This window comes from Narcine bancroftii, chromosome 9 (genome assembly GCF_036971445.1).
Source record: "Narcine bancroftii isolate sNarBan1 chromosome 9, sNarBan1.hap1, whole genome shotgun sequence".
NCBI classification, from domain to species: Eukaryota; Metazoa; Chordata; class Chondrichthyes; order Torpediniformes; family Narcinidae; genus Narcine; species Narcine bancroftii.
Window position 1 is genome coordinate 24626071 of NC_091477.1, and position 25959 is coordinate 24652029.

Consider the following 25959-nt stretch of genomic DNA (forward strand, 5'->3'; position numbering starts at 1 on the left):
AAATCATTCAGAATATTAGATGGCAGTTCTAAAGGAATTCATCTTTTCATTTATTGGGCTATCAGGTGAGGTCTAAGCAAATCTGAGTATGTTTCACAGCAAACATACTCAAAAAGCCAAGCATAACTTTTAATTTATAATGGCCTAATAATAATTCTTACCCTGGTCCTGACTATTTCTGTTCCGGCATCCACACTGAGTCCTTTTCCAGCTCCCACACTCATATCAGCCGCAAGGCTGAAACCTCAGATGCCTCCACTGTTGAATCCCACTGCCACCCCCACCCCACCACTCCTTACCCTTCCCTATCACCTCATATCTCTCTACTCACCCCATTTTCTCCTTTGAGGTCCCCCTTTCTTCTGACCCCCTCATTCCCACAACCCTTCACTTCCATCTTACTTCCCCAGTTCTCTGCTTCTTTCCCTCAGATCAACCTTCCTCCACCCTCCCAATGACTCCCACTCTTACCTACCTGGAATTTACAATTGCCTCTGATTCTCCCCTCTTGGAGACAGAACACTTTGATCCCTACACCTTAACGAGTTCTGTGCATACCACAATGCCAAACTCATTTTCCATCATTTCCGGTCCTGCTTCCATCAGGGTTCTCCAACCCCTACTGAAGACCACTTCTCCCTTCTTCCTCCTCTTGAACACCTCGTTCTGACCCTCTGGGTCCTTATATTTCCAATTGCCGTCTAGACATCAACCATCTCAACTTCGCCACTCTCCTCACATTATAATCTCACCCCCTCAGACTACTTGGTCCTTCACTCTATCCACACTAATCCAAACCTATCAAACCCACAGACAAATGTGGTGCTGTTGTGGTCTACCTCCCAGAGGCCAGACAATAGTTCTCAGGTGTCCCTTCAGCAGGCCCATACCAAAAAACATCAAGCCACCATCTCTGACCTCACCACTTCTGATATCTCCCTCTCACAACCTCTAATCTCTGTTTCCAACTCCACGTTACCCGGTTCTACCTCTTACCCAAGGTCCTCAAAACAAAATGTCCTGGTAGACCTATTATTTTCATGTACTCGTGCCCCACTGAATTGGTATCATCATACCTCGACTCCATTCTCCCCTCCCTCCCCATCTCCATCTGCAATATTTCACATGCCGTCCTTGACTTCAACAACTTCACTGAACTCGACCACCTCATTTTCACCATGGGCATCCAATCTCTATACGTCTCTTTCTCCCAAACAGAAAGAATCAAAGCCCTTCATTTCTTTCTTAACAACAGATCCAATCAGTCACCTTCCACCAGCACCTTCCTCTGCCTGGCAGAACTTGTTCTCTTCCTCAATGAATTCTTTGACTCATCCACTTTTCTAACTCACAGGAACAACCATGGGTGTACACAAGGGTACCAGCTTCGCCTGCCTTTTTCTTGGCTACGTGGAGCAATCTATGCTACAAACCTACACGGGCAAGGTCCCTCAACTCTTCCTCCAATACAGTGATACTCCACTTAGCTAACTCACAGGAACAACCATGGGTGTACACAAGGGTACCAGCTTTGCCTGCCTTTTTCTTGGCTACGTGGAGCAATCCATGCTACAAACCTACACAGGCAAGGCCCCTCAACTCTTCCTCCAATACAGTGATACTCCACTTAGCTGCTAACTTTCACCCTGCCCTTATTCTCTTGGTCTTTTTTTCTGGCAGCACTCTCCTTTTTCTCATTCTCCCTGTCACCATCTTTGAGACAAACTTTCTATAGACTTTTTCTACAAACCCAGTTACCTCAACTACATCTCTTCACATCCTGTCCCCAGAAGGATTATATTATTTTCTCTCAATTCTTCCTCCATCTGCTTAGCTCTTACCTGCTTCTTCTCTATTACTTGCACATCTTCCCTCAGGGAAAGGTTAAACAGGTTAGGACTTTATTCCCTGGAGGATAGAAGAATGAGGGGGATAGATAGAATAAATGTAGATAGGCTTTTTCACTGAGGATATGTGAGATACAAGCCAGAAGACTTGGGTAAAGAGTGAAAAGGGAAAAGTTTAAAGCGAATGTGATGGGAAATTTCTTCACACAAAGTGATGAATGTGGGTTCAATTTTAACATTTAAGAAGAATTTGGACAGGTACATGGATGACAGAGGTATGGACTAATTGCAAGTCAGTGGGACTGGGCAGAAAAATATGGTTTGGCAGACCAGAAGGGCCTGTTCCTGTGCTGGTGTCCTGCTCTCTAATTCTAATTGAAGAAGTTCTAAGAAATAGAAGGGGCAGCAGACCATTTGAGCCTACTCTACAACATACAAGATCAGAGCTGATCCTGTGCAATCAAGGAATTCCATCCATAAACATTAGGTTAATTTTCCAGGGGTAGAATGATTTGTGGAATTAAAGTTTGGACTTTTGTACTGCATGCAACAAATTTTCCAAGGATATTTTTCAGTTGTAATGCTTTATTAAAATCTGAAATTCACATTAGTTCAACTAATTTACCTTGATACTGTTGTGGAAATTTTAGTGATAGCTTGCACTTGCCTCTCCCTCCTTGCTTCACCACATATCTATTCTAAAATCAACAACCTATCCTAGACCCACAATCCTCCATGATGTATGCTCCCATGATTAACTATGATTTTAAATTACCTGAACTCCGGAATTCCCTCTTTAATCTTCTGATTTAAAAAAAAATCACTAAAAACATCTCCTTGTGGTTCAATAGTCCCCATTTAAAGATACCAAGGTATTTATATTGTACAAACTGTTGCTTTAAAAAAGGAATGAATAAGTGACTGAGCAGAAGTCAAACAAGTCTGTGTTACTGGCCTAATTAGGAAAATGCAATCCTCTTCCACTTAATACAAAACAAATATTTATTTGCATCAGATAATTAATATATTTTTTAAAACAAATAGTTAAGAGATGAACTTCCATGTTGTAATTCATGAGTCAATAATAATGAGACATTTCAACCATTACCTCAAAGTTGAACAATTGATTATTACAATCCACTAGCTTCGGTGTTAGCAAATTTAAGTTAGAAGTAATGCCACAAAAATGTTTAAAAGCAGAGACATTTCCAAAAACATAATAGCCATTCTTAAATCTTAAAAATCCAAACTTTATTTAAATCAGATAAGGTATTTTGTTTGTTTCAAAGCAAATAAGCTTTTAGACTTTTTGTGTTCCCTCAAATTTTAATTCCTTGTTTCTCTTCAACTCACTCTGAACTAGCATCTGATAATCTGTTGTCTTCTGAAAAAAGTTAAATCTGCAAGCTATATAGATTATGCAGAAGCTTGTTTTAAACATATACAGACAGCTCATCCCTCTTTACTCCTGTTCATATATAGTGTCAAATCAAGGCAGGAGGCTCTGCCTTTTACCAACTGTTCATGGGTAAACTTTTGGTACTACTATGAAGTATATTGAATGTGTTTGATAAATTCAATTCCAGGCTTCAAAGTTGATTTGTGGAAATCATTAAATCTGTGTTAAACTTGATCAGTTCTGTATAGTTTTTACCTTTTGAAGTCAGAATATTCGGGCGCTGAAGCAAATGAAGTAAAATTACTGCGGAAGTGGGCTACTAATATCTTAAAGTATTTTAATCAACAGTGGAATGGCAAAACCATTAGAAATATCCTCCAATTCCTGGCTGATTGTCATTTTTTTTTAAATGTAAAAAAAATTATTTAATTCTGTTAACAATTTTATCCCTACAATCCATATCTTTTAAAATCAGAAACCATTCAATTATATGTAAACAATTTTTGAAATATGTTTAATTTGAAAAATATTGAAGCAGTGCTTCCCATATCAATGATTAAGATTTAAAAATAATGATTATAGACAGAAATGTCATCTTCATCCCATTGTACATTTGGCCATTAATGTCACCATTGACAAACTCCTGGTACTGCTACACTGCAGTATTTCAGTGGTATCATCCAAAATGCATATTCAACACATTCAATGAAAGAAATGGTAAACTCAAAAATAATGCACTTCCCAATTTTAAAAACCCCATATCGTAATACTACATATTATATAATATGTGCAACAGCTATGTAGAATAGCCATCTACATTATATACATTCTACTATATAGCACAGATAAAATAAATTCTAATTTCAAAAACAAGTATTTGTAATAAAAACAGCATCCTTAAGAAATAATTACAGGCTCGGGTTCGATAAATTAATGGTGTATCATATCCATACAGGACAGTAAAAGCTTGAGTTGAAAGTAATCACCAGTTCACACAATGTTGCCATTGCATTTCTGTACTATAATGTCAAAAACCAAAATGTTCATATTTTCATTGATTGCCATGGATACCATGTAATTCTCAGCAAAGATGTGCAACATTTTTGGCTATAGAAACTCAACATAATTTTCTGGAATTAGTCCAGTCTTCCCATCCAGCGTTCCTTCAAGCCAACCAGGTTCCCTAGATGAATGGACTGAAAAATGCACATCAATTATTCAAAGAGCAGAAGTTCTCTTCATTAATCTGAGCTTCATTAAAAGAAAATACAGTTATACCAAATTAAATTTCCTAACTTAAACCCAAGTATTCCATGCTCTCCATAACGTTTGGGACAAAGACACTTTTTTTTCCCCCATTATTTGCCCCTGTGACCCACCATTTCAAATTTGTTATTAAACTGTACACATGTGATTAAAGTGAACATTCCATATTTTATTCAAAGGTATTTGTGTACATTTTGGTTTGACCATGCAGAAATGACAGCACTTTTTATGCATAGTCCCCTCATTTCAGGGTACCATAATATTTGGGACATTGCAATGGTATGTATATTAAAATAGTTAAGTTTTCTACTTTGTGGCTTATCCCTTGCATGCAATGACTGCTTAAAGTCTCTGATTGATGGATGAGTACCAGATGCTGAGTACCTTCTCTGCCAGGCCTCTACTGCAACCATCTCTAGCTCCTGCTTGCTTCAGGTGCTTATCCCCTCAGTTTTCTCTTCGGCATATGGAAGGCATGCTCAATTGGATTTAGATCAAGTGACAGACTTGGCCATTCAAGAATTTTCCAGTTTTTAAGATTTGAAAAACTCCTTTGTGGCTTTAGCAGTATGTTTGGGATTATTGTCTTGCTAGAGGATGAAGCCCCATCCAATTAGTTTGGAGGCATTTGATCAAATATGAGCAGATAAGATGTCTCTATACACCTCAGAATTCATGTGACAGCCACACATACCCAGGCTATAACACTCTCACCACGTTTCACATATGAGATGCTTTGAATCTTGGACAGTTTCTTTACATCTCCACAACTTTGCTCTTTCCATCACTCTGATACAGGTTAATCTTGGTCTCATCTGTCCACAAGACCTTTGTCCAGTATTCTACTGGCTCTTTTAAATACTTACTGGCAAACTGTAATCTGGCTAACTAGTGGCTTGCATCTTGCAGTGCAGCCTTTGTATTTCCATTCATGAAGTCTTCTGTGGAGAGTAGTCATTGATGTGTCCACATCATTGATGTGCGACTTTTCTTCATTATGATGAGAATTCTTCTGTCATCAGCAGTGGAGTCTTCTTTGACCTATCAGTCAGTCTCTTTGTGATTACTGAGCTCACCAGTAGCTCTTAATGATGTTCCAAACCACTGATTTTGATAATCCTAAGGTTTGGGCAATGTTTTTACTGTTTTATTCTTGTTTTTCAGCCTCATAATGGCTTCTTTGAGTTTCATTGGCACAACTCTGGTCCTCCTGTTGAAAAATGGCAACTCCAGAAAGGAGATCAAAAGTTTAGAAGCAATTAAATGTACCCGAGTACTCTCAAACACCTGTGAAGCCAAATCCTACAATGTCAAACCAAAATAAATACAGATAACTTTGAATAAAATCTGGAATGTGCACTTGAATCACTCCTGTCGAAGGTAAGTACATGACCGTCCCCCCTGAGCCCCTGAGCCATGCAAGGAGACAACTGATTGGATCTGTCCTTTTATGTTGCACTTCAGCTTGACTTCGTATGATAGTGCAAAACAGGCCATGCACAATCCGAATGGCAAGGGTGCGACTGGTCCTCTGACTCCATCTCCGACGCGGAAGGTGGACCGTCGATATATGCCAGCTTCAACCTGTTGATGGAAACAGTACCAGCTTTTCCACTCCTGTCAATCACAAAAGTCTTTGGGTGGCGTCGCAAGACCTGAAAAAGACCATCGTCAACGGGCTGAAGTGGTCTGAGAACTGCATCATGCCAAAGGAACACACGAATACAGCATCGTAAATAATTCTGCCCATACAAAGCAGGTGACGCCTGCAGCATAGGAGTAGGTTGGAGTAATCTCATGTTTTCCCCAAAGACAATCAACGTAACTAGCCGTATCATACAGCATTGAGCTTGGACTCATATTCCCAAACTTGCCCGGCAAAATTAATGTAGTGCCATATACTAGCTCTGCCATTGAACATCCAAAATCAGCCTTAACAGCAGTACACACTCCAAGGAGAACCACGGGCAGATGTTCGCTCCATGTAGATGCATCACAACCTGATGTTAATGCTGCCTTCAGTTGTCCGTGGATACGCTCAATGAGGCCATTGGCCTGCAGACGGTAAGTCGTAGTGCCCAGAAGATCAGTGAGAGCTGGGAATAACACCAACTCAAATGGAGACCCTTAATCTGTTGTAATGGTGACTGGAACACAGAAAGATGAAATCCAACAATCCATGAAAGCCCTAGCAAACATCTCCACAAAGATGTCAGTAATAGGAATGGCCTCCTGCCACCCGGTAGTCTGGTCTCCACATGCGAGAAGATAAGTATATCCCCGAGATGATGGATGTGGACCTACCAAGTCTAAGTACACATTCTGGAAAGTGGAATCCAGAACAAAATCCCCCAGGCTGGATTTCATGTGTCTGGAGAACTTAGAGTGCTGGCATGGCAAGCAGGTACTTGCCCATGATCCAACTTTCCATTTAACATGATTAAATGTTTAGTAACCTAGCTTGATTTGTGCTCTTCTACAAGGATGCGGTAGATTGTGGAGAGACTCAAAAATCTCCTGCCTCATAGGCACCAGCACAAGAAGCCTTGGCCTTCCTGTGGAAAAGTCGCAGACTAACTTTTAACCCAATTTATCCAAGGTCATATCTTTAAGATGGAGACCAGAGTTGATCTGGCGATAGCGGATGAGATCGGCATTAGTGTGCTGTGCAAGGCATCAATGTCACACAAGACAGGATGTTGGCCATGGCATATGCTTTTCCTTGGATGTCCGATGAAATTTGTAAGACAAAGTCCAAGTGCCAAATCTCTCTGGGAAAGTATAAATGTGTGCTTGTACTCACAAGAAGCTGATATTCTGTATGAATGGTGAAAAGACAACCTTCCAGTAAAAATCAGAAATGTTTAAATGCGAGATAGATGACCAAGAGTTCTTGACCAAATGTACTATACTTTGCCTGAGCAGGTGACAGCATTACTGAAAAAAAGACATCAGAGATTCCAATTGCCCACGGACTCATTCTAACGCAGCACTGACAGATGCATCTGTCGTAAGAGAGAGCAAGGATTTGGGCTTTTAATGTATATGCATCATGGCATTCAGAAACACAGTCTTCACATCATTGGGAGATGATGCCATGTGTGCTTTCAAAGTTAATGGTCTTTTGGACACAGATTTATCAGATCCTTTTAGTAATTCAGAAAAGGGTAATAGAGATGCAGCAACATTCAGCAAGATATGGCGATTTTAAAAAGTAATCATGCCTAAAATAAAACGTCAGAACTGGCCAAATGTAACGGGTGTAGGAAATTCTCAAATCTCTCACACTTTCGATTCATCAGGCAAAATACCAAGTTGCGTAACTCTATGTCCCAAGAATAAAAGATCAGCAGTACCAAAAATGCATTTACTGGGATTGATTACAATGCCAAACTCATCAAGCCTCTGAAACAATGAGATAAGGTGGCGCTTGTGCTCTTCTACACCCACACTTGCAGCCAGAATATCGTCAACAAACAAAAAAAAAACAGGCCAGCGAGTAAGTGTTCAATAAACCACTGGAATGTCTAAGCCACATTCCATAGATAAAATGGCATTTGTAGAAAATCAAACATACCGAAAGGGGTAAATTCTGCCGTCTTCACAACATCAGAAAGCTCAACTGGAATCTGATAGTAAGCATGTATTAGATCTATTTTCCCAAATGCATGTTTGCAGCAGAGGTTTCCTGAAAAATCTTGTAAATTGGGATTGTTGTAACTGTCAAGCACTGTAGAATTGTTTGGGGCACGATAATCACAAGGCTCCCAATCCCCAGGACATTTTTTTGGCCACGGCAATGGTGAAGTCCAGCAGCTGTCAGACTTGCAGACTATGCCCAACTCTTTCATGTGGTCAAATTCTGATTTTGCAGCATTAAGACAAGACCTTGAGTCTCTAAATAGTTTGTTACTGTATGTTTAATGTCTGTATGATGATGTGATGGTTTCACTAGGAGAGGGCTACACTTGAGCAAGGCTCAGAGAGGGCAGGAGTCATGTCAAAGGCTTATCAGGCAACTTTGGAGGGACGACAGATGCAGCTCACTTGAATACAAGAGCTGCAGTCCACGACATAGCATTTTTTCAAATCTACCAAAAAAGTAAAACGTGACCATTTGCAGCTGAAACATTTTACGCAAATTTCGCTGAATCCATCTGCATATTAAATACTAGAAACATGTAGAAACTCAATTACAAATATTCTGCTAAAATTGAGTACAGAAGTAAGGAAATCACAGTGCAGCTTGATAAAACTTTGTTTTGGCTGCATTTGGAATATTGTGTGTAATTCTGGATGTCCCATTACACGAAGGAGGCTTTAGAAAAGTTTCATAAAAGGAAAACCAGGATGTTGCCTGGTTTAGATGGAGAAAGGTTGGATAATCCTGATTATTTTGTCTAGAATTTCAGAGACATCTGAGATAAGTTTATGAAATCATGAGGCATTGATGGAGTGGAATGTCAGATTCTTTTCCCCAGGATAAAACCATCACACACAGGGTGCATGTTTAAGGAGATGTGCAAAGCAAATTTTTGACAGGATGGTGGGTGGCTGGAGCAGGCTGCCTAGTGTAAAGGTGATCAGATTCCATTGTTGGCTTTAAGTAACTTCCAGATAGGACACATACAGCAGAGTTTTAGTTGGACATCATTTGAACATTCAGCACAGACACATTGGCTGAAGGTCTGTTCCTATGCTGTGTTGTTCTATGTTTTAAAATACAGTACATATTATTTTATGGTGAAGACTAAATTGCTGTTAAAATTACTGGTAAGTTAGGAAAGAAGTTTGATTGAATAACTGCAAATTCCATTTTATTAGAGTTTTCTTACTTACCATTCTCAAAGATAGTTCCAGCGCTGAAGGATAATTCGGAGTCATGTTCTGCTTTACATGCATACAGAGCTCTAGCTTTGCGATTCGGGGTACTGTAAAATAAGCAATAGTAGAATTAATATAAAAATCCCATTATTTTAATAGGAGCTTTTGTTGTGTTTGTCAGCCTGCCAAGACAGAAGTGCAGCTTAGCTGAATGTCAACATTTTGTTTTTCCAGCAGATTTGAAGATGGAGTTTGGCCAAGATCACTTTTATTGCCTAGAGCAGTGGTTCCCAACCTTTTTTTGCCCTGTACCCCTAAAAGTAATAATTTATTTAAGAATAAAGGTGAAGGTGACCAAAAGGAAACATATGAAAAAGAAAAAAAATTACAAAAAAAATTAAAGAACTAATGTTCATACGCCAATTTAAATTTAATGACTCTTTTGTTCCTGTTTATTGCTTAAGAGTTTTTCAAAACGTGGCACTTTGTTGTTGATCGCAATCTGCACGTCTGCCTGTGCCCCCAAGCCATTTCTAGATTTTGTCTTGATTGACGAAAGTATGTCATGAATGGGATGAGCACAGTTAGTGCTTTTTCACAAAGTCTTGGAAACATGTCCATTGCTGAACACCAATATTGTTCCAAAGTTTTGCTTTCAAACTGCATTTCAAGAATACGATTTGTATGCAGTTCAATAAGATCTTCCTTCAGTTCTTCATCATCTGACATATTATCCAAATTGAAGGAGGATGGATTTATTAAAAAAACTGAAATGTTATCTCGCAACCCCTGAAATGCCCCAAATCTGTGCCCCTTCATCTCAAACTGCTAGAATCAATCTCATTAAGCCCATTCTAACTAAACAAAGCAGCATCAAGTAAAGCTTTACAAGCCAGAATTACATTTGTAGGTGCTGTCAAGGATGCCTTGGTGAGTGTCGTGGAGAATGTAATTTACTATACAACATGCTGCATAGTAAAATCAATCTCAGGTTCCATCTGCTTGTTCAAGTAGAAAAGAGAAAAGAGCAAGAATCTATTCTGCTGCCTTTTCAATATTCCTCTAGTATTTTATTTTGGCATGTGCTCCGAATAATAGTTGTATACAGATCCAAGTAACTCAAAGCATTATATAATTTAGTAAAGAAACTGCAAGTCAGAAAAAGTATATACAGTTTTAATGCTTCACCAAATGTGAACGTTTTCTAAAAGATAATCCATAGGAATATTGTTTAAAATCATACAATCTGCTATCTATATACAGTATATGAAACCAAGCTCATGATATTGGTTGCTTTTCACAATCAGTGAATGTACAGTGAGCCAAATGACCTCATATCTACCACTCATTATTTTGCTATTAAATTGAGTATTTCCTGGATTGTGTAAATGGTTGAGAAAGAATCTCCAATCAATGATCAAGCTGTCAAGTTGAAGCTAGATAGGTCCAAATACAAGGGAAATGTACATACAAATGAGGAGTAGATCATACAATTCCCCAGCCTGCTTAGTAATTCAACATGATTTGATTTATAACATCACATCTGCATTTCCATCTATCCATGGTAACCCGAGGAAGTGATTCTAAAGAACCAGGACATTAACAAAAAAAGCTCACCTCATCTGTCTTAAATGAGCCCTCACTTTCTTTCCTAAAATAGAATTCATGATTCCTCCAATGAGTAAATAAATATCAAGACTTCTCAAAAGCTGGTCGTCCCCTGGCTCACTTTAACTCCAGTAGATACAAGCCTAGCTTGTCCAACTGTTCCTTATAAGACAACCCAGATAAAACCCACGCAGACACAGGGAGAACATACAGATTACAGATTGTGTGGGATTCAAACCCCAGTACCAATTGCTGGTGCCATTAAAGCATTACACTAACCACTATGTTAACTGGGACAGGTCATACTTAAGAAACAGTCTCAAACACTGAGCTATAGTTAATTGTGGTACCAGAATCATTGCTTAATTCAAAAACATGGAAAGAAATGCCACATTTAAACAAGGTTTGTTTCCATATGAAGCAACATAATGCACTTTACAGGAATATTATCAAACATAAATTGTTTTGAGTTCATCCCCTGTATTCCATCTGGGTTCACAAAAATAAGCATGAGCAATATAATTTTGGATGGGCTCAAGTTTTCAGATGGAATGAGAGAGGCGAGCAGGGTATGCCTATTTCACCAAAGAGCTTGCTTTCTAATACACATGAACAAAATCTAGGGCAAGTAGTTATTTACTGATTCAAGGAGAGATGTTATTTTTTCCAATGGAATAATTTATTCATTTCTATGTACCATTGCTGTATTCTCAGGCTATCTTCTAATTTCTAGGTTGACATAATACATTTTTTTGCTACAGCTAAGGCTATCATAATAAATCTTTTTTGTGCTCCATCCAAATCGAGTCCAAGTTATTTACTTCTTATATTACTTAGAAGAAAAATCTCTAGATTTTTTGGTATGTTGCTTTTTGTGATTTTATTTAATACCTGGTTTCGATCCTCCCAAAACCTTTCCACTTTCTCACATGCCCAAATTGCATGTACTGTTGTTTCCGTTTCCTTCTTACAACGAAAACATCTGTCTGATACTGTTGGGTCCCATTTATTTAACTTTTGGGGCGTGGTGTATAGCCTGTGTAACCAATTATATTGTATCATGCGTAACCTCGTGTTTATTGTATTTCTCATCGTTCCGGAGCATAGCTTTTCCCATGTTTCATTCTTTATCTTTAGATCTTGTTCCCATTTTTGTTTGGGTTTACAGCTTGTTTCCTCGTTCTCTTTCTCTTACAGTTTGATGTACATATTTGTTATAAATCTTTTAATTATCATTGTGTCTGTAATTACATATTCAAATGAATACATGTATTCCATTGGAAAAAATAACATATAATTTAAGAAATAACATCACAGTATTCGAACAAATTTGGGAACCGTACATGGAACACAACAGAGAAGTCCTACCGCGGACCTCCACCACCTAAAATGACAGAAGGAGAAGGAAAAGAAATGAACTGACCCAGTATGTAAAAGTAGATGAAACAAATTTCTTGTTTATTTTCATTGTGTGATGACATTATTTAATGTTGAACGTTGAGTGGGTGGGGAAAAGGGGAGAAAATGACACTGTATATTCAAGAGGGAAATGTTTGTGTGTATTTTGGTCAGTATGGTTCATAGTGTGAAAAATAAAACAAAAGGAGAGATGTTGATTGGCATTGATGAAAATACATCTACACTTAAATTAATGTTTGCATAACTAAATGTAGAGGATATGGAATGAAAATGTTTGTATAACTGCTTGAATTCCAACAGGTTTTAAATGAGTGAAAAGTAAAGAATGATTACTTTTTCATCCAAGTTGAATTTTAAGGCAAATTATAAAAACAAGGTTTTTGGAAGTTGGTCCTGTACCATTTTATAATATTGGACTGAACATTTAGTCTCCCCTATAATTAAGTCATAAACTGCCAAAGTTTGTGCTTAAATAAAATCTCAATCTTGAAGATAACATACATGTGCTACACTGAAGCTTAGACACTTCCCTGAACTGTATTAAGTGACAAGCTTAACTTTGTGAAAGAAAATATCAATGCAAAACTGTGACTCAATGTACAGAATCAAAGAAAACGTATTAAAAAAATTTCAGACGGTTGGATTTTGCCCAATGCATAAAAATTAACCAAGATGAAAATAACTGAAACTGATACCAAACCTGAGAGGGGACGAGTCGCTGGAGGAAACAGGACTTGAAGGTGCCGAAACCATGGGCCATGTGGGTGACAGAGGCGTGCTGGGACTGGGAGGAAGAGGACTAGAAAATAAGTAACAGTATTAAAAACTGAAAAGTAAATTAAAATAATGTCAACAAGCATGGGATATGCCTAGAGTCTCAGGTTAACATAACTAATAAATGAAAAACCAGCAAAACAAAGAATCAGAGTGATGTCGCCTTTCAATAGTTGCAACTATTTAAATAACGTGACACAACCAAAAAGGCTGTGGACTTTGTAGTAGGAGCCCATTGGCAATTTTTATTATTTATTCATTTTACAGAATCTTGGCATTAGTGGCAAGACCAACATTTATTGTCCATCCATAATTATTCAAGAAGACTGTGATGAGCTCTTTCGCAAATACTGCAATCCTTCAAGCGGACCAGTGTGCTCTTAAGAAGAGAGTTCCAGTATTTAGACTCAGCAAAAACAAAGTGCGCTAAAGGCTGGGAAAAAAAAATTACTAAACAATAATCAATAGCCTATGGCCTCACAATGTTTAACATAATTATAATATGAAACATGCATTCAATAATTCTATACCTCCTCCCCAAAACAGAGTGCAAATTGTTCAGTCTTCTCCAAGAGAATCAAAACCACTACTTGAATTAATATGAACACAAAAAGCAAATTGATGAACATGTGGAAAATATTGTACATTGTGCTTTTACATACTGCATTACAAAATTAATAGTGAGCAATGTCCCTAAATATATTCACAAATTTAATTACCACAGAACTATTCCAAATAAAAGAATGGTGAAATCAATTTCTGTGTGTGTCTTCTGTGAATAATTCAGGAAATTAATTAAAGGGATATGATGCTTTTGATAGGCCAGAAATCTCTCTAAATGTTGTTTGTTATCCTGTGGAAAATATTACAATAAGAATATCCGAGACTACTTGAGTTACGATGAAAGCTGAAGCAACATCAATGCAGGCACATGGAACGAATAAGGGTCGAGTCATGGTAATGAAATCACAAGACATGAAAAAAGGCATAGAAACCATGGCAAAGAGCAGGACTTCAAGGTACACCCTCCCGATAGAGAAATGGCAATGAATCAAACAACATGAACAAAAGTCAGAAGCTTGAGTTCTGAAACACAAGCAGAAAATACATCAGGTAAAGTAGTGTGATGGAAAAAACACAAGCAGATTTTCTAGATAAGGATCAAAACTGAAGGGACCATAATCCAAATGTCATTACTGTACTTTTTTGTTCTCATTAAATACTGGATGAGTCATTACATGCTGTCAACATTTTTTTTTAAATGTTATATCTAAATAACACCTTTTATTTTGTGGAAGGACACTCCTGTCAACTGGGAGGACAACACACAGTTGATCACATGGAACCAGCAACAACATGGAGCAGTTAAGCTCTGCTGCCTTCACAGTTCAGATTTGATCCTGACTTTGCATATGATCTGTGTCAAATGCGCACATTCTTTCTATTACTGTGTGGGTTTCTGCCAAGCACTCCAGTTTCCTTTCACATTCCAAGGTTGTACAGGTTATGTTAACTTGTTACTTTAAAATACTTTGGTGTAGGCAAGTGGTGAAATAACAAAAGGGGAAGCAGGAGAGGATAAATCACAGGGCTCCAAAGAAACAAGGGGGCAATGGAAGGAATGGGATTGCTACATTGTGAGCCTGCATTGACCCCATTCAACCTCCTCCTGCGTCGTCGTAATAAGTAACCAGGAAAATCATAGTGAAAAGAATGAGACAAATATTGCTGTCTATAATTGGTGGTTCTCGTTGGAACTTCTGGCTTCCAGCTGTTCAAAAAGTCTTGGACATCTGCGAACACAGTCTCGTGCAGACGACCAATATTTATTGCGATACAAAGGGCACTGGATTTATCACATCTCCGTAAGGGCCCATGCTGGAATTCCCAAACATTTCATTGGTAATTGCCATTCATATCCCAGATCAGGTCAGATTATGACAGCTGGGGGCGAGTTGTATAGATGACTGAACAAAGAGATACTTAAAGCTTTACCAATTTCTAAGAATTTTAAATGTCCATCAGTTAATTTGCAAGAAAACTTTACATCCGCAAGTTTCATATTTTGTTTCTATTTAAATGTTGCTACAGTATAATTTAAAACCAAGTTTTGATAAATATGGTATATGTAAAACTGCCCTTCACCTTCTGTTTAAATAAAATTTAATCACAGTCACCCAGTACCCAATTATTTAAAACATACATTGGAATATACTGAATTAAAAATAGCAATTGCGGGCTCCTTTTAAAAACCATGCAGAATTTTTGGTGTGTCTGCAATTGAAATATGGATGGAACTTCCAAGGAGAAGGGGATATCCTCAATCAAGCTTTATACTTAGACCTTCCAGAATTGGCAGCATCCTTTTAATTTACTGTGACATCACATGCATTCACTTTTCATATTAAAATTTTCAAACGTGCAAGATAAAAGGTAACAATGCCATGTATTGTATTCAATGTATACATGCTAACCATATATGCATTCCAATATACTAGAAGTAAAATAAAAATGGACACGTGGCTTTTATCTACTATAATCGAGAGAATTCACAGGGAAAATAATGAAGGTGCAAACTACACAAGTCGTGAATCATGATGTTATTACATTCTCTGATTCAAGTGTTTTCAGCAGTTCTACCTTACCTGGAAGTCTGTACTGTTTCATGTTCAGTGCTTATAAAGCTCTCCATTCTACATAATTTTCTGAATCTCATATATAAACACATCAAGTACTAACACTATCTACAGAAGCATTGATCAAGCACTAACCTCATCTTGTACATAATTTACTTTCCCAGTTTGTTACAGGCCAACCTCATTATCAAACTTTATTGCTGTCTAATTATCTTCAAAGTCATAGGACAAAGCAATAAAACTGGCCCTCAATATGCTTCATTGTTAATAAATTCTAAGCTGGAAATATCCCATTGCAGACTGAGACATTCCATATTCTGCAGAAAGGGAACAATTTGGCAACAGATTTTGCAAACGAAGGTTGCTTTATTTTATAATATTTACTCAATTAATAATAAATCAGAATCTACATACCTAGTGAGACTGAGTTTTCGTTTGGGATTTAACCTGCAATGAAAAGATATAGCATCCTTTTATTTTTGTAAATCAGGATTGAACTTGCATCTTAGATATTTATATTCATACAGTATGTAATAATTGTAAACACCAATCAGGCAAGCCATTTGATAAATGTCACCAACAAAGAAATACACAGTTAGCTCAAACAAGGAACAGAAAATTAACTGTTATGCAGATGCTGATTGACATGCAATCTTTCATAAGTAAGGACACTGCTGGTAACGTTAGAATACATGGTAGATGCACCACTTTTAATTTTAACCACCACGTTGAGTATTATTGTTCATGTATTTCTATGGCTATTGCCAGAAACAATAACTCAACTGCTTGGCTCTTCAGAGAAATCATCTATTTTAGTAAAGTAATCTACATTTGTAATGTTATTGAGCAGAAACGAAGATAAAATTAAGGTAAGAGGTGCATAAATCCCTGGATATTAGTTATGACAAAGACACCCTTTCCTGCTCCCTTAGTGCTGCAGTCAACTACTTATAGCAATGTCTACTCTTGAATCTCTTGGTACCTAATGTCGCCCATGGTTACACTGCACAGTAAGTAGGTAAGAAGATTATGTCATGTATAATATTTTTAAAAATCTGAGGCATCAAATAATTTACTAAGTATGAAATGTAACCACTTCCATTAATACCATCTGGTGCTTGTATTGTAGTCTGATACAAGCTATGACCTTCAAATGCTAAATTATGTGGGCAGAGATTGTGTTTTCAACAATAGCCAAGTATATTGCAAGCAAATCTTGTATCCAGCTGTTCACATTGATCAAAATCAAGTGAAAACAGAGAGATTGAAATAAGATTGATAAAATTCACATTAAAAAACGAGACTGTTGGAAATGTAGGGTAAATCCTTGCAAATTCATTTAACTGATTTGCCACAATAATTTGGAATATTATTTAATAAATTGCAAAGCAACATTAGATGATAAAGGTGGCAATTGTCTATGGTTGGATTGATAGGGCAGGGTACTGAATATAAAAGTAAGGAGGTCAAACAGTTATATGGTTATATGTCGCAAATCTATAAACCTTTGGCAAAGCTGCACTTGAAATACTGTGTGCAGTCTCCCCATTACAGGAAAGATGTGGAAGCTTTGGAAACAGTACAGAAGAGGTTTAGCAGCATGTTGCCTGGTTTACAGCATATGAGTTATAAAGGCAGAATAGACAGACTTAGGCTGTTTTCGTTGGAGCTTAGGAGGCTGAGGGTTGACCTACCAGAAGTGTATAAGATCATGAGAGGCATTGATAGGGTGGACAGTCAGAATACATTCCTCAGAGTAGAGGTGTCATACAGAAGAGGACGTGCATTAAAATCAATTACAGATTTTGTCAGGAGTCAAAAGTCTTCCCCCAAATACACTCAATAGACTTTGACAGAAGAGAAAGCCAGAGATAGGAATGAGTTACAGTAGGATTGGAAAACTGCTACTCCATTATAATGAGGAATCCCAGCAAGGCTGGACATTGACAAGGAATCCAGCAGTGAAGCTGACAGATAGATGTCATTCAACTGACTGAATGAACACAGATTTGAAAGGTTTAAGCCCTGAAGCAAGAACATTGACCTAAAACAGCTTCTCTCAGCAGAATGTCAGAGTAGGAAAACTCCACTCCAACAAAGTCACCTTCCTAAGCTAGTTCCATGTACTTGTCTAAATGTCCTTTAAATGTTGCAATTATATACACCATCCTGCCCTCATTTCATGTATCCCACATCCTCGGTGAAAAAAGCTGTCTCTTGGGTCCGTTTTAAAATTTTCCCATCACCTAAACCCTCTAATTTTAGACTCTCCTATGCTATGAAAAAGACAAAAATAATTTATCTCATCCATGTCCCTCATGATTTTGTATACCTCTACAAGCCCCCCCCCCCCCCCCTTAGCCTCATCCACTCCAGGAAAAAAGTCCCAGACTTTCCTGTCTCTCTTTCCAACTCAAGCCATTCAGTCCTGATAACATTCCTGCACCTTTTCCAGTTTAAAGGCAACCTCTCCTCAGCTAGAACTGTATACAAGACTCAGGTCTGGTCTTACCAACGTCTTGTACAACTGTATCCAATGTCCCAATTCCTGTACTCAATGACCCAACCAATGAAGGCAAGCAGGGAAAACTCCACCTTCACCACTCTTTCTACCTGTGCCACCAGAGTACTATGTAACTGCACCCCTCTGTTCTACAACACTCTCTAGTGTCCTACCATTTTACGTGCATGTCCTGCTCTGGTTCATCTTACCAATATGCAACACCTTGCACTTGTCTGTGCTAAATTCCATGTCATATTCCTTCATCCATTCTCCCAGTTGATCCCGATTCTGTGTTGAACTTAGACAACTATAATTTTCTGTCCACTATAACCACCAATTTTGGTGTCATCTGCAAACTTACAAATGTCTTCTACTTCTTTAAGGCTTTCATCTTTCCTACCCAGGTCAGGTTATTTCAGAAATATTCATTGTAACTTCCTTGCTCTTGTACCCCATGCTTCTCCTAAAGCTCAAAATGTTTTCTCAAGCTGCCTTTACCACTTTGAGTGATCTGTACATACATTTCCAAACTATCCTGTATCCCTCATTAGTTGACACCTGCCTACCCAAGCCTAACAACTCACATTTTCTGTATTACATTTCAACTTCCACATGTCTATCAATTCCACCAGTCTGTCTCCATCCTCTTGCCATCTTCACCTACTTTCCTCACAGTTCGCTGCATGTCCAAGATATGTGCCATCTGAAAATTTGGAAATTGTGCCACTTACACTCAAGTCAAAGACAAAGCATGGCCCAAATTCTGTCTCTCAGGAACACCTCTATATATATATATATATATATTCTTTCTCTCCAAAATAAAACTTAGCTACTATTATCTACATTTGCCATTCTTCAACCTTCCAGTACCTCCCCTGTGGCCAGGAAGATCATTACCAATGGTCCAGCAATCCCTTCCATAGCTTCCAGTAGTAACCCGAGATATATCTAGGCCAGTCACTGGGACATCAATCTTATTCACTCTCTGCAATTGTACTAAACATGGTGTTTCTTTACATAAAAGCCAAGAGATCACATACTCGTCCGCAATGGAGGTGGAAAAGATTAGAGCCCTCAAATTCCTGGAAGCCCATATTTCAAAAGACCTTTCCTGGAGCCAGCATATTGAGGCAAAGTGAAGGCGACACACCAACACCTCTGCTTTCCAAGGAGTCTGAGGTTTGGCATGTCGTCAAACACTATCAAATTTCTACAAGTTTCTTCTGGAAAGCAAACTGGTTGATTGCATCATAGCCTAGTTTGGGAAGTTTCAGAAGGTAACAAATATAGCCAGGTCCATCATGGGACCTCCCATCTAATGAATATAAGGCACTACTTCAGAAAGCAGCCAATGTCATAAAAGACCCCCATCACCCTGAAATCAACAACTTCTCACTGCTACCTGCAGGCAGGAGATATAGAAGCCTGAAGACCAACACCTTTAAGTTCAAGAACAGTTTCTTAACTATAGTTATCAGACTCTTGAACCTCCCCTTATTACATTAATCATGGAATACTCCAACACCAAAAAAGGATTGCCTGCACTATTACAGTCATTTTTATTTTGCAAGTACTAATAGATGTGGCAATACAGGAGGATGCAGAAGAAAGAAAATGTTCATTGCAATATGCAGATGAGTTAATTTCCATTTATTTTCTATTATGTAACCTCCATAGTGTTGTGTTGGCAAAATCTATACTCAGACGTACCACTGTAGGTTTATGAAATGCTGCACAATACAACTTAGAAATTCAGTTTGCAGAATTTACGGAGATGGCAAATCTTCCCAAAATAACAAGTTCTAGTGGTAGAAAAATTTTTACTCTTGTCAAAATAGAATCTTCAAGGTTTGAAATCACTGATTATTTGGCAACTTTCAGAAATTATAAAAGAGAACTGACACTTAACCTTTTCTTCTGAAACACAAAGACGTCAGGGCAGTTTTCTTTTTGTGTAGCTGGTAATTTGTCTGTTGTGGAGTAGGTAATAGCACAAGGCATGTGTAAGAATGTAAAAAGTAGAAATAATGGTGAGAATCTATTGGAGTAAATGTTTACATTTTTATTTTTAACTGATTAATATAAAAATAGATATTGCAATGGCTGAAAGAGTTGAAGGACACAGTGAATTTGTTCTTCTCCCCTTTTACCAATACAAGCAGGCTGGACAATATTAATGCTATTTAAGAAACAGCTGTAAGTTAATAAATAGTTTTCATTCTCCTCCTCACCAAGGGTCAACATTCACATTTTTAATTTTACACAAAATAGCCTGAGAAACTCAACAAGTCACGCAGCGTTCTTTATGTAGCATAGATAAAGATACATAATCAATGTTTTGGGACTGAGCAAAATGCAGACAGGGGCCTGAAATTCACATTATTAAAATGCCTTGTATGTGCAACATTAGGCAAGAAACTTGCACATGCATCATTCTCCTTTCACCTTTTTCTGAATCGAGCTGCCAAAGTTGCATAACCTGACCACAAAGCCCTGGGAAGAACAAATAACCAATTCACAAACCAATATAAATAAATGCAAAAACATAATGCTGGAGAAATTCAGCAGGTCAAACTGCATACCAGTACTTTATATAGCAAAAATAAAAACATAACCAATGTTTCCGGCTTTAGCCCTTCACCAAGGTATGAACAAAATGTAGGCAGGCACCCAAATAAAAAGACAAGGAACCAGGTTGGGGGTGGGGGGGATGGTGGTGATGAAGGGACAGGGGAAGAGCACAGTCCCACAGGCAGGACGTAGTAAGTGGTAGCTGGTGGATCAAGCAGGTTTATCTTAAACTGACACGTTGTGCATATTATACAATGCACAATACTTAGGAAGACCTATATTTAATGAGATTTTTTGTATCTCTATTTTTAGTGGATGATTTATTGGTATCTTTACTTAAACTATATAATTTTAAACAATTATATTATTCATGGAAAACTTTCATTTCATTTACAAGAAGTGTTACAAAGCACAATCATACAAAAATAAAGACTGTCAGGAGAATAAAGTGAATGTGGAGAAACTGTTGTGGGAGAGACTTGGTCCAAAGGACACAGCCTCAGATAAATATATATCTTAATATATATAAATATATATATATATATATATCCACACCCACCCACACACATGTATGTATATAATAAAGTATTTTTATTCTCTCAATCAACAGGTACTACTTCATTAACAAGAAAAAAATGATGAGTTGTACTTACAAAGAATTTGGTTGGTCCAATTTCACTGCACACACTTCAGCGTCACTAGATCCCAGACTATGTATGCTTTGTCGATTCGTTTTGGAACTGGATGAGGCATTCACAGTTGAAACGAATACTGAAACATTACTGGAGATTGCAATGCTGTTTTGCTTCTCTGTAAAGGTAAATATATCTTGTTTAAATGTTACACCTTACCCAAATGCTAAAAGATTGCATTTCATTATAAGTTATGAACATTTTTTTCTGCAAAACTTAACCCAACTATTTTGTACTGATTTCACTGTTAAGCATTTAAATCTGCCTTTTCCTTTTGTATTGACCAAAGGATTCAAATTAAAAGGCAATGGACTTATCATACTTATTTTATAGCTGAACATTCAAATGGCTTCATCACTCTCAGAGCAAAGCTATTTAAATAAGCATTAAACAAGAATTTCAAGTCAAGTCAAATCAAGTTAATTGTCACCTGAAGGCACAAGTACAACCTGACAAAACTGCGTTCTCCAGTCTTCGATGCAAAACATGCAGTCAAACTACACAAACAATACATATTCAGGATAAGTATTCATATTCTCAATGCCTGTGGCCTGGGGGTGCTGGTTCTGATACTCCTGTATCTCTTCCCTGATGGGAGTAGGTGAAAGATGATGTGTGTGGGATGGAAGGGCCCCTTAATTATTTTTGTGCGCCCTCGTCAGACAACAATCCTGTTAGGTCACATCGAGGAGGAGGTGGGAAACTCCAGTGATCCTCTCTGCCACTCTTATGGTCCTGTAAATTGGCCTCCAATTGATTTCTCTGCAACAACAGTACCACACTGCGATGTAGCTGGCCGGGAACCTCTCAACAGAGCTCCTGTAGAGGTTGACATGATGGTGGCCGGTAGCCTTGCCCACTTCAATCTTCTCAGGAAGTGCAGTTACTATTGCACCTTCCTGACAAGCGAGGTATGTTGTATGCCCATGATAGGTCTCTTGTTAAGTGGAGTCCAAGGAACTTGGTGCTCTCTACACTACAGAATTATTGATGTGCAGTGGAGGGTGGTCTATCCTGGTCCTTCTGAAGTCCACGATCATTTACTTCATCTTGTCCACATTGGCGAAATGTAATGTTATGTTGCCAAAATGCAAATTGTAGATAGAGATTTTATTTAAAATCATATCACTAGGCCAAAACATCGTATTGTTTTATTTTAAAAAAAAACAAGTATAGGCTCATAGAGCCGTGCAGCTCAGAAATTGGGCTTTTGATTCAATCCAATCGTAATACCTATTTACCGTAGTTCTATTTTTTGACATTTAGGCCCATCAACCTCGACGCTTTTCTTATCCATATGGCTGTTTAACTGTCCTTTAAACATTGATTGGACCTGCCTCTGGCAGCTTGTTCCATCTAAGAGGCACATTTTTCAGCTCAGAAATTTAAAAGTTCATGAAACTGTTGGAACTAACAATGAGCAGGATTTAAATTCTGATAGACATCAACCTACATTTCAATAGAAAAGCTCTTAACTTAAAATAATTTTCATATTTTAACTTCATTTTGGGAGGATAAAATCAAGCCACACACATCATTTAAGGGAGAGTGAGAGACATAAACGGCATTGGGGTATCTACAAATTATCAATCAGATACCTGTATCTACAAATTATCAATCAGATACCTGTATCTACAAATTATCAATCAGATACCTGTATCTACAAATTATCAATCAGATACCTGTATCTACAAATTATCAATCAGATACCTGTATCTACAAATTATCAATCAGATACCTGTATCTACAAATTATCAATCAGATACCTGTATCTACAAATTATCAATCAGATACCTGTATCTACAAATTATCAATCAGATACCTGTATCTACAAATTATCAATCAGATACCTGTATCTACAAATTATCAATCAGATACCTGTATCTACAAATTATCAATCAGATACCTGTATCTACAAATTATCAATCAGATACCTGTATCTACAAATTATCAATCAGATACCTGTATCTACAAATTATCAATCAGATACCTGTATCTACAAATTATCAATCAGATACCTGTATCTACAAATTATCAATCAGATACCTGTATCTACAAGTTAAAAGGAGATCCACAAAATGTTGTAAATTTACTTTAGTGAAGACATTTTTCTTTTCTAAATTTGATGCTTTCACTGCAGTGATGGAATAATAAAATAGAGTAGGATAGAGGACAGATTTGAGACAGTTAAACTCCTATTGCAAAAGTTATACAAGGGATATATTCAGCCATTTAACTGCATGCCCTGCACATTTATTTCAATGAAAATGATGCGATGCAGCAATAACTCTTAACAGATAGATATCGGGCAATGCAAATCATTTTAGTCCTTCACTGACAAGTAATGAGGCAGCAAAGAACATACAAGGAAGAAGTTGATCACTCACATTTGTTCAGCAGTATTAATTTGGTGACAATTTGCTATTCAGATGCAATCCCCAAATAGAAAAGCTTGCAAATCAGAAGAATAAGGTTTAAAATTGTCATTTGTAGTAGAGTAAAACTCCAATAATCTGCTATTCAACCATTCAAAAATTCAAAGACTTCAGCATCTGGTTCATCAATGACTGCAATGCCCCTTTTCAACTCACAGGGCACTGTTCCACCGTCCCCTTTCAACTCTTTGGGGCCCAGTCTTCTTGCTCGCTTTGAACTTATCTGGTTCTCTTGGAAATGTATTACAATATTATGTAACATCTTTAACCAAAAAAAATAATTAATTAAAAATTGATTGGGGAATTAATGTGATAACCACCAATTGTCCAGAAAATTTACTCATGAACTAATAAAGTCCAGAGCATCCTAGATTATTGGAGCTTCACTCTAATCCGTAGGATTAGACCGTAAGAGTATGGTGTTATTATGACACTACTAATATTTATAAAAATGTTGATTCCAAATGTTAGAAAATGAAAGGTGAATTTTTTTTCAACCTTTATAGCAAAGAAAAGGAGTTAAGCAAAAACCTCTATGCAATACTAAAAATAATGGCAAAATAATTAATTAAAACTAACAATCGTGAAAATTGTATTAATAATGTAAAGAATGTCTTCATCCAACGAATATAGTTGACAGAGAATTAAATTTAAAAAGCAATCACGATACAATTGATAATGATACTGAGGGACCAGCTGACCCAAACAGGGGAGATCAAAGTATGGTCCAGGAGCCAATTTAAATTCCACCATCTCCTGGTCTGGTTCACTGAATAAAACCCATAGAGTTCAGATATTCTATTGCAACCATTCTCAACAGTCACCATATGGCAACCCCCTTCCCCACATCCCCCCAATCCCCCCCCCCCCCCACCTCAGGACACAGTACAAGGGCCTACAGACTGAAATTTTTAAAAAGGGGTTTCCGAGGTGTATAGGAAGCATGGAAACTGAATGGATCAAACATTTTTGGAGAAAGGAAAGAACTTTGCTGCTCAGCTTTGCAGTATAGTTGCCAAGTAACATGATAGTATTTCTAGGTTGGAGTCATTTGGAGACAGCCTAGAATTACCGAGATAAACAGAAAATTAACAATGTTTTCAGAGCGTTCCTTGCTTTGACTGACATGGAACCAGCTTTAGCTAGGAATTGCAATTCACTTTTGTTCTATTGCCTTCAACTCCAGGAAAATAAAAGCGGGGAGGCCGAAAAGTTTTGCTCCATATTTCTCGCATTTGCAGGCGTCCTCATTTTGCTTTGAGTTTTTGTGATGGGTAATGAATGTACTTTTCTTTCTGCTAGCTTTTATTGAAGGTATGTATTGTTCATTATTTTCCATAAAATTTAAGCTGACTTTTGAGCTAACTCTTGTAAGATATGCTTTCATTTTGTAACTTGTTTTTTGTTGCTTTCAGAAATAAATTTTACCCAGGAGTGTTGGCAATATTCAGTGGAATACTTACTGTAGAGTTTCATTAAATCTCTGCAAAACCCGTCTCTGCCTGTGTGTTTTATTTGTTTGAGTAAATTTTCAAATGAAGACATGAGGCCAAGCAAGCTGAAGCAACATTTAGAGTCGAAAGATAAACCATTGGATTAGTTTAAGAGGGGATACATTAGATTTAGTTTTTTTTTCTTTTTATTCCTATGGGCTTAATTATGGTTGTCATAGATCATATAAAATTAGACAGAATTTACCCTTCATTTAGATCAAAGGATTGTATAATGTATTTTTAATGATTTTCTAATCAAATTATTTATAAGAAATACTGTTAAATAAACAAATATCGATAGGTTTTCGATTTATATTAATTTGTGATATGTATATTATATGACCTGTTATCTGTTTAATTAGAAGATGTTGGATATAGGATTTATATGTTAAACTCAATAAAAATATTTTAAAAAGATAAAGAAAGGATTACTTCAAGATAATTTTGAGAGATGGGCAACACTCTAACAGATGACTATTGAAACGTCACAGA

The 25959-nt window shown here is 37.4% G+C and overlaps 1 protein-coding gene across 8 annotated transcripts in view; it reads right to left on the minus strand.

Moving 5' to 3' along the window:
- Positions 1 to 25959, minus strand: part of LOC138743312 (rho GTPase-activating protein 26-like) — a 155639-nt gene that overhangs the window by 17175 nt on the left and 112505 nt on the right. For 4 of the 8 annotated variants that reach the window (XM_069898448.1, XM_069898446.1, XM_069898447.1 and 1 more), the window contains 5 exons: positions 21501 to 21657; positions 16188 to 16220; positions 13064 to 13162; positions 9352 to 9443; positions 2415 to 4442 (listed from right to left, as the gene is read on the minus strand). In XM_069898448.1, the coding sequence (XP_069754549.1) occupies positions 4354 to 4442; positions 9352 to 9443; positions 13064 to 13162; positions 16188 to 16220; positions 21501 to 21657 (470 nt within the window). In that variant the 3' untranslated portion in view covers positions 2415 to 4353. Of the gene's footprint in view, positions 1 to 2414; positions 4443 to 9351; positions 9444 to 13063; positions 13163 to 16187; positions 16221 to 20185; positions 20247 to 21500; positions 21658 to 25959 lie in introns of those variants that run through there. The other 4 variants (XM_069898450.1, XM_069898451.1, XM_069898452.1 and 1 more) reach the window with 4 other exon arrangements.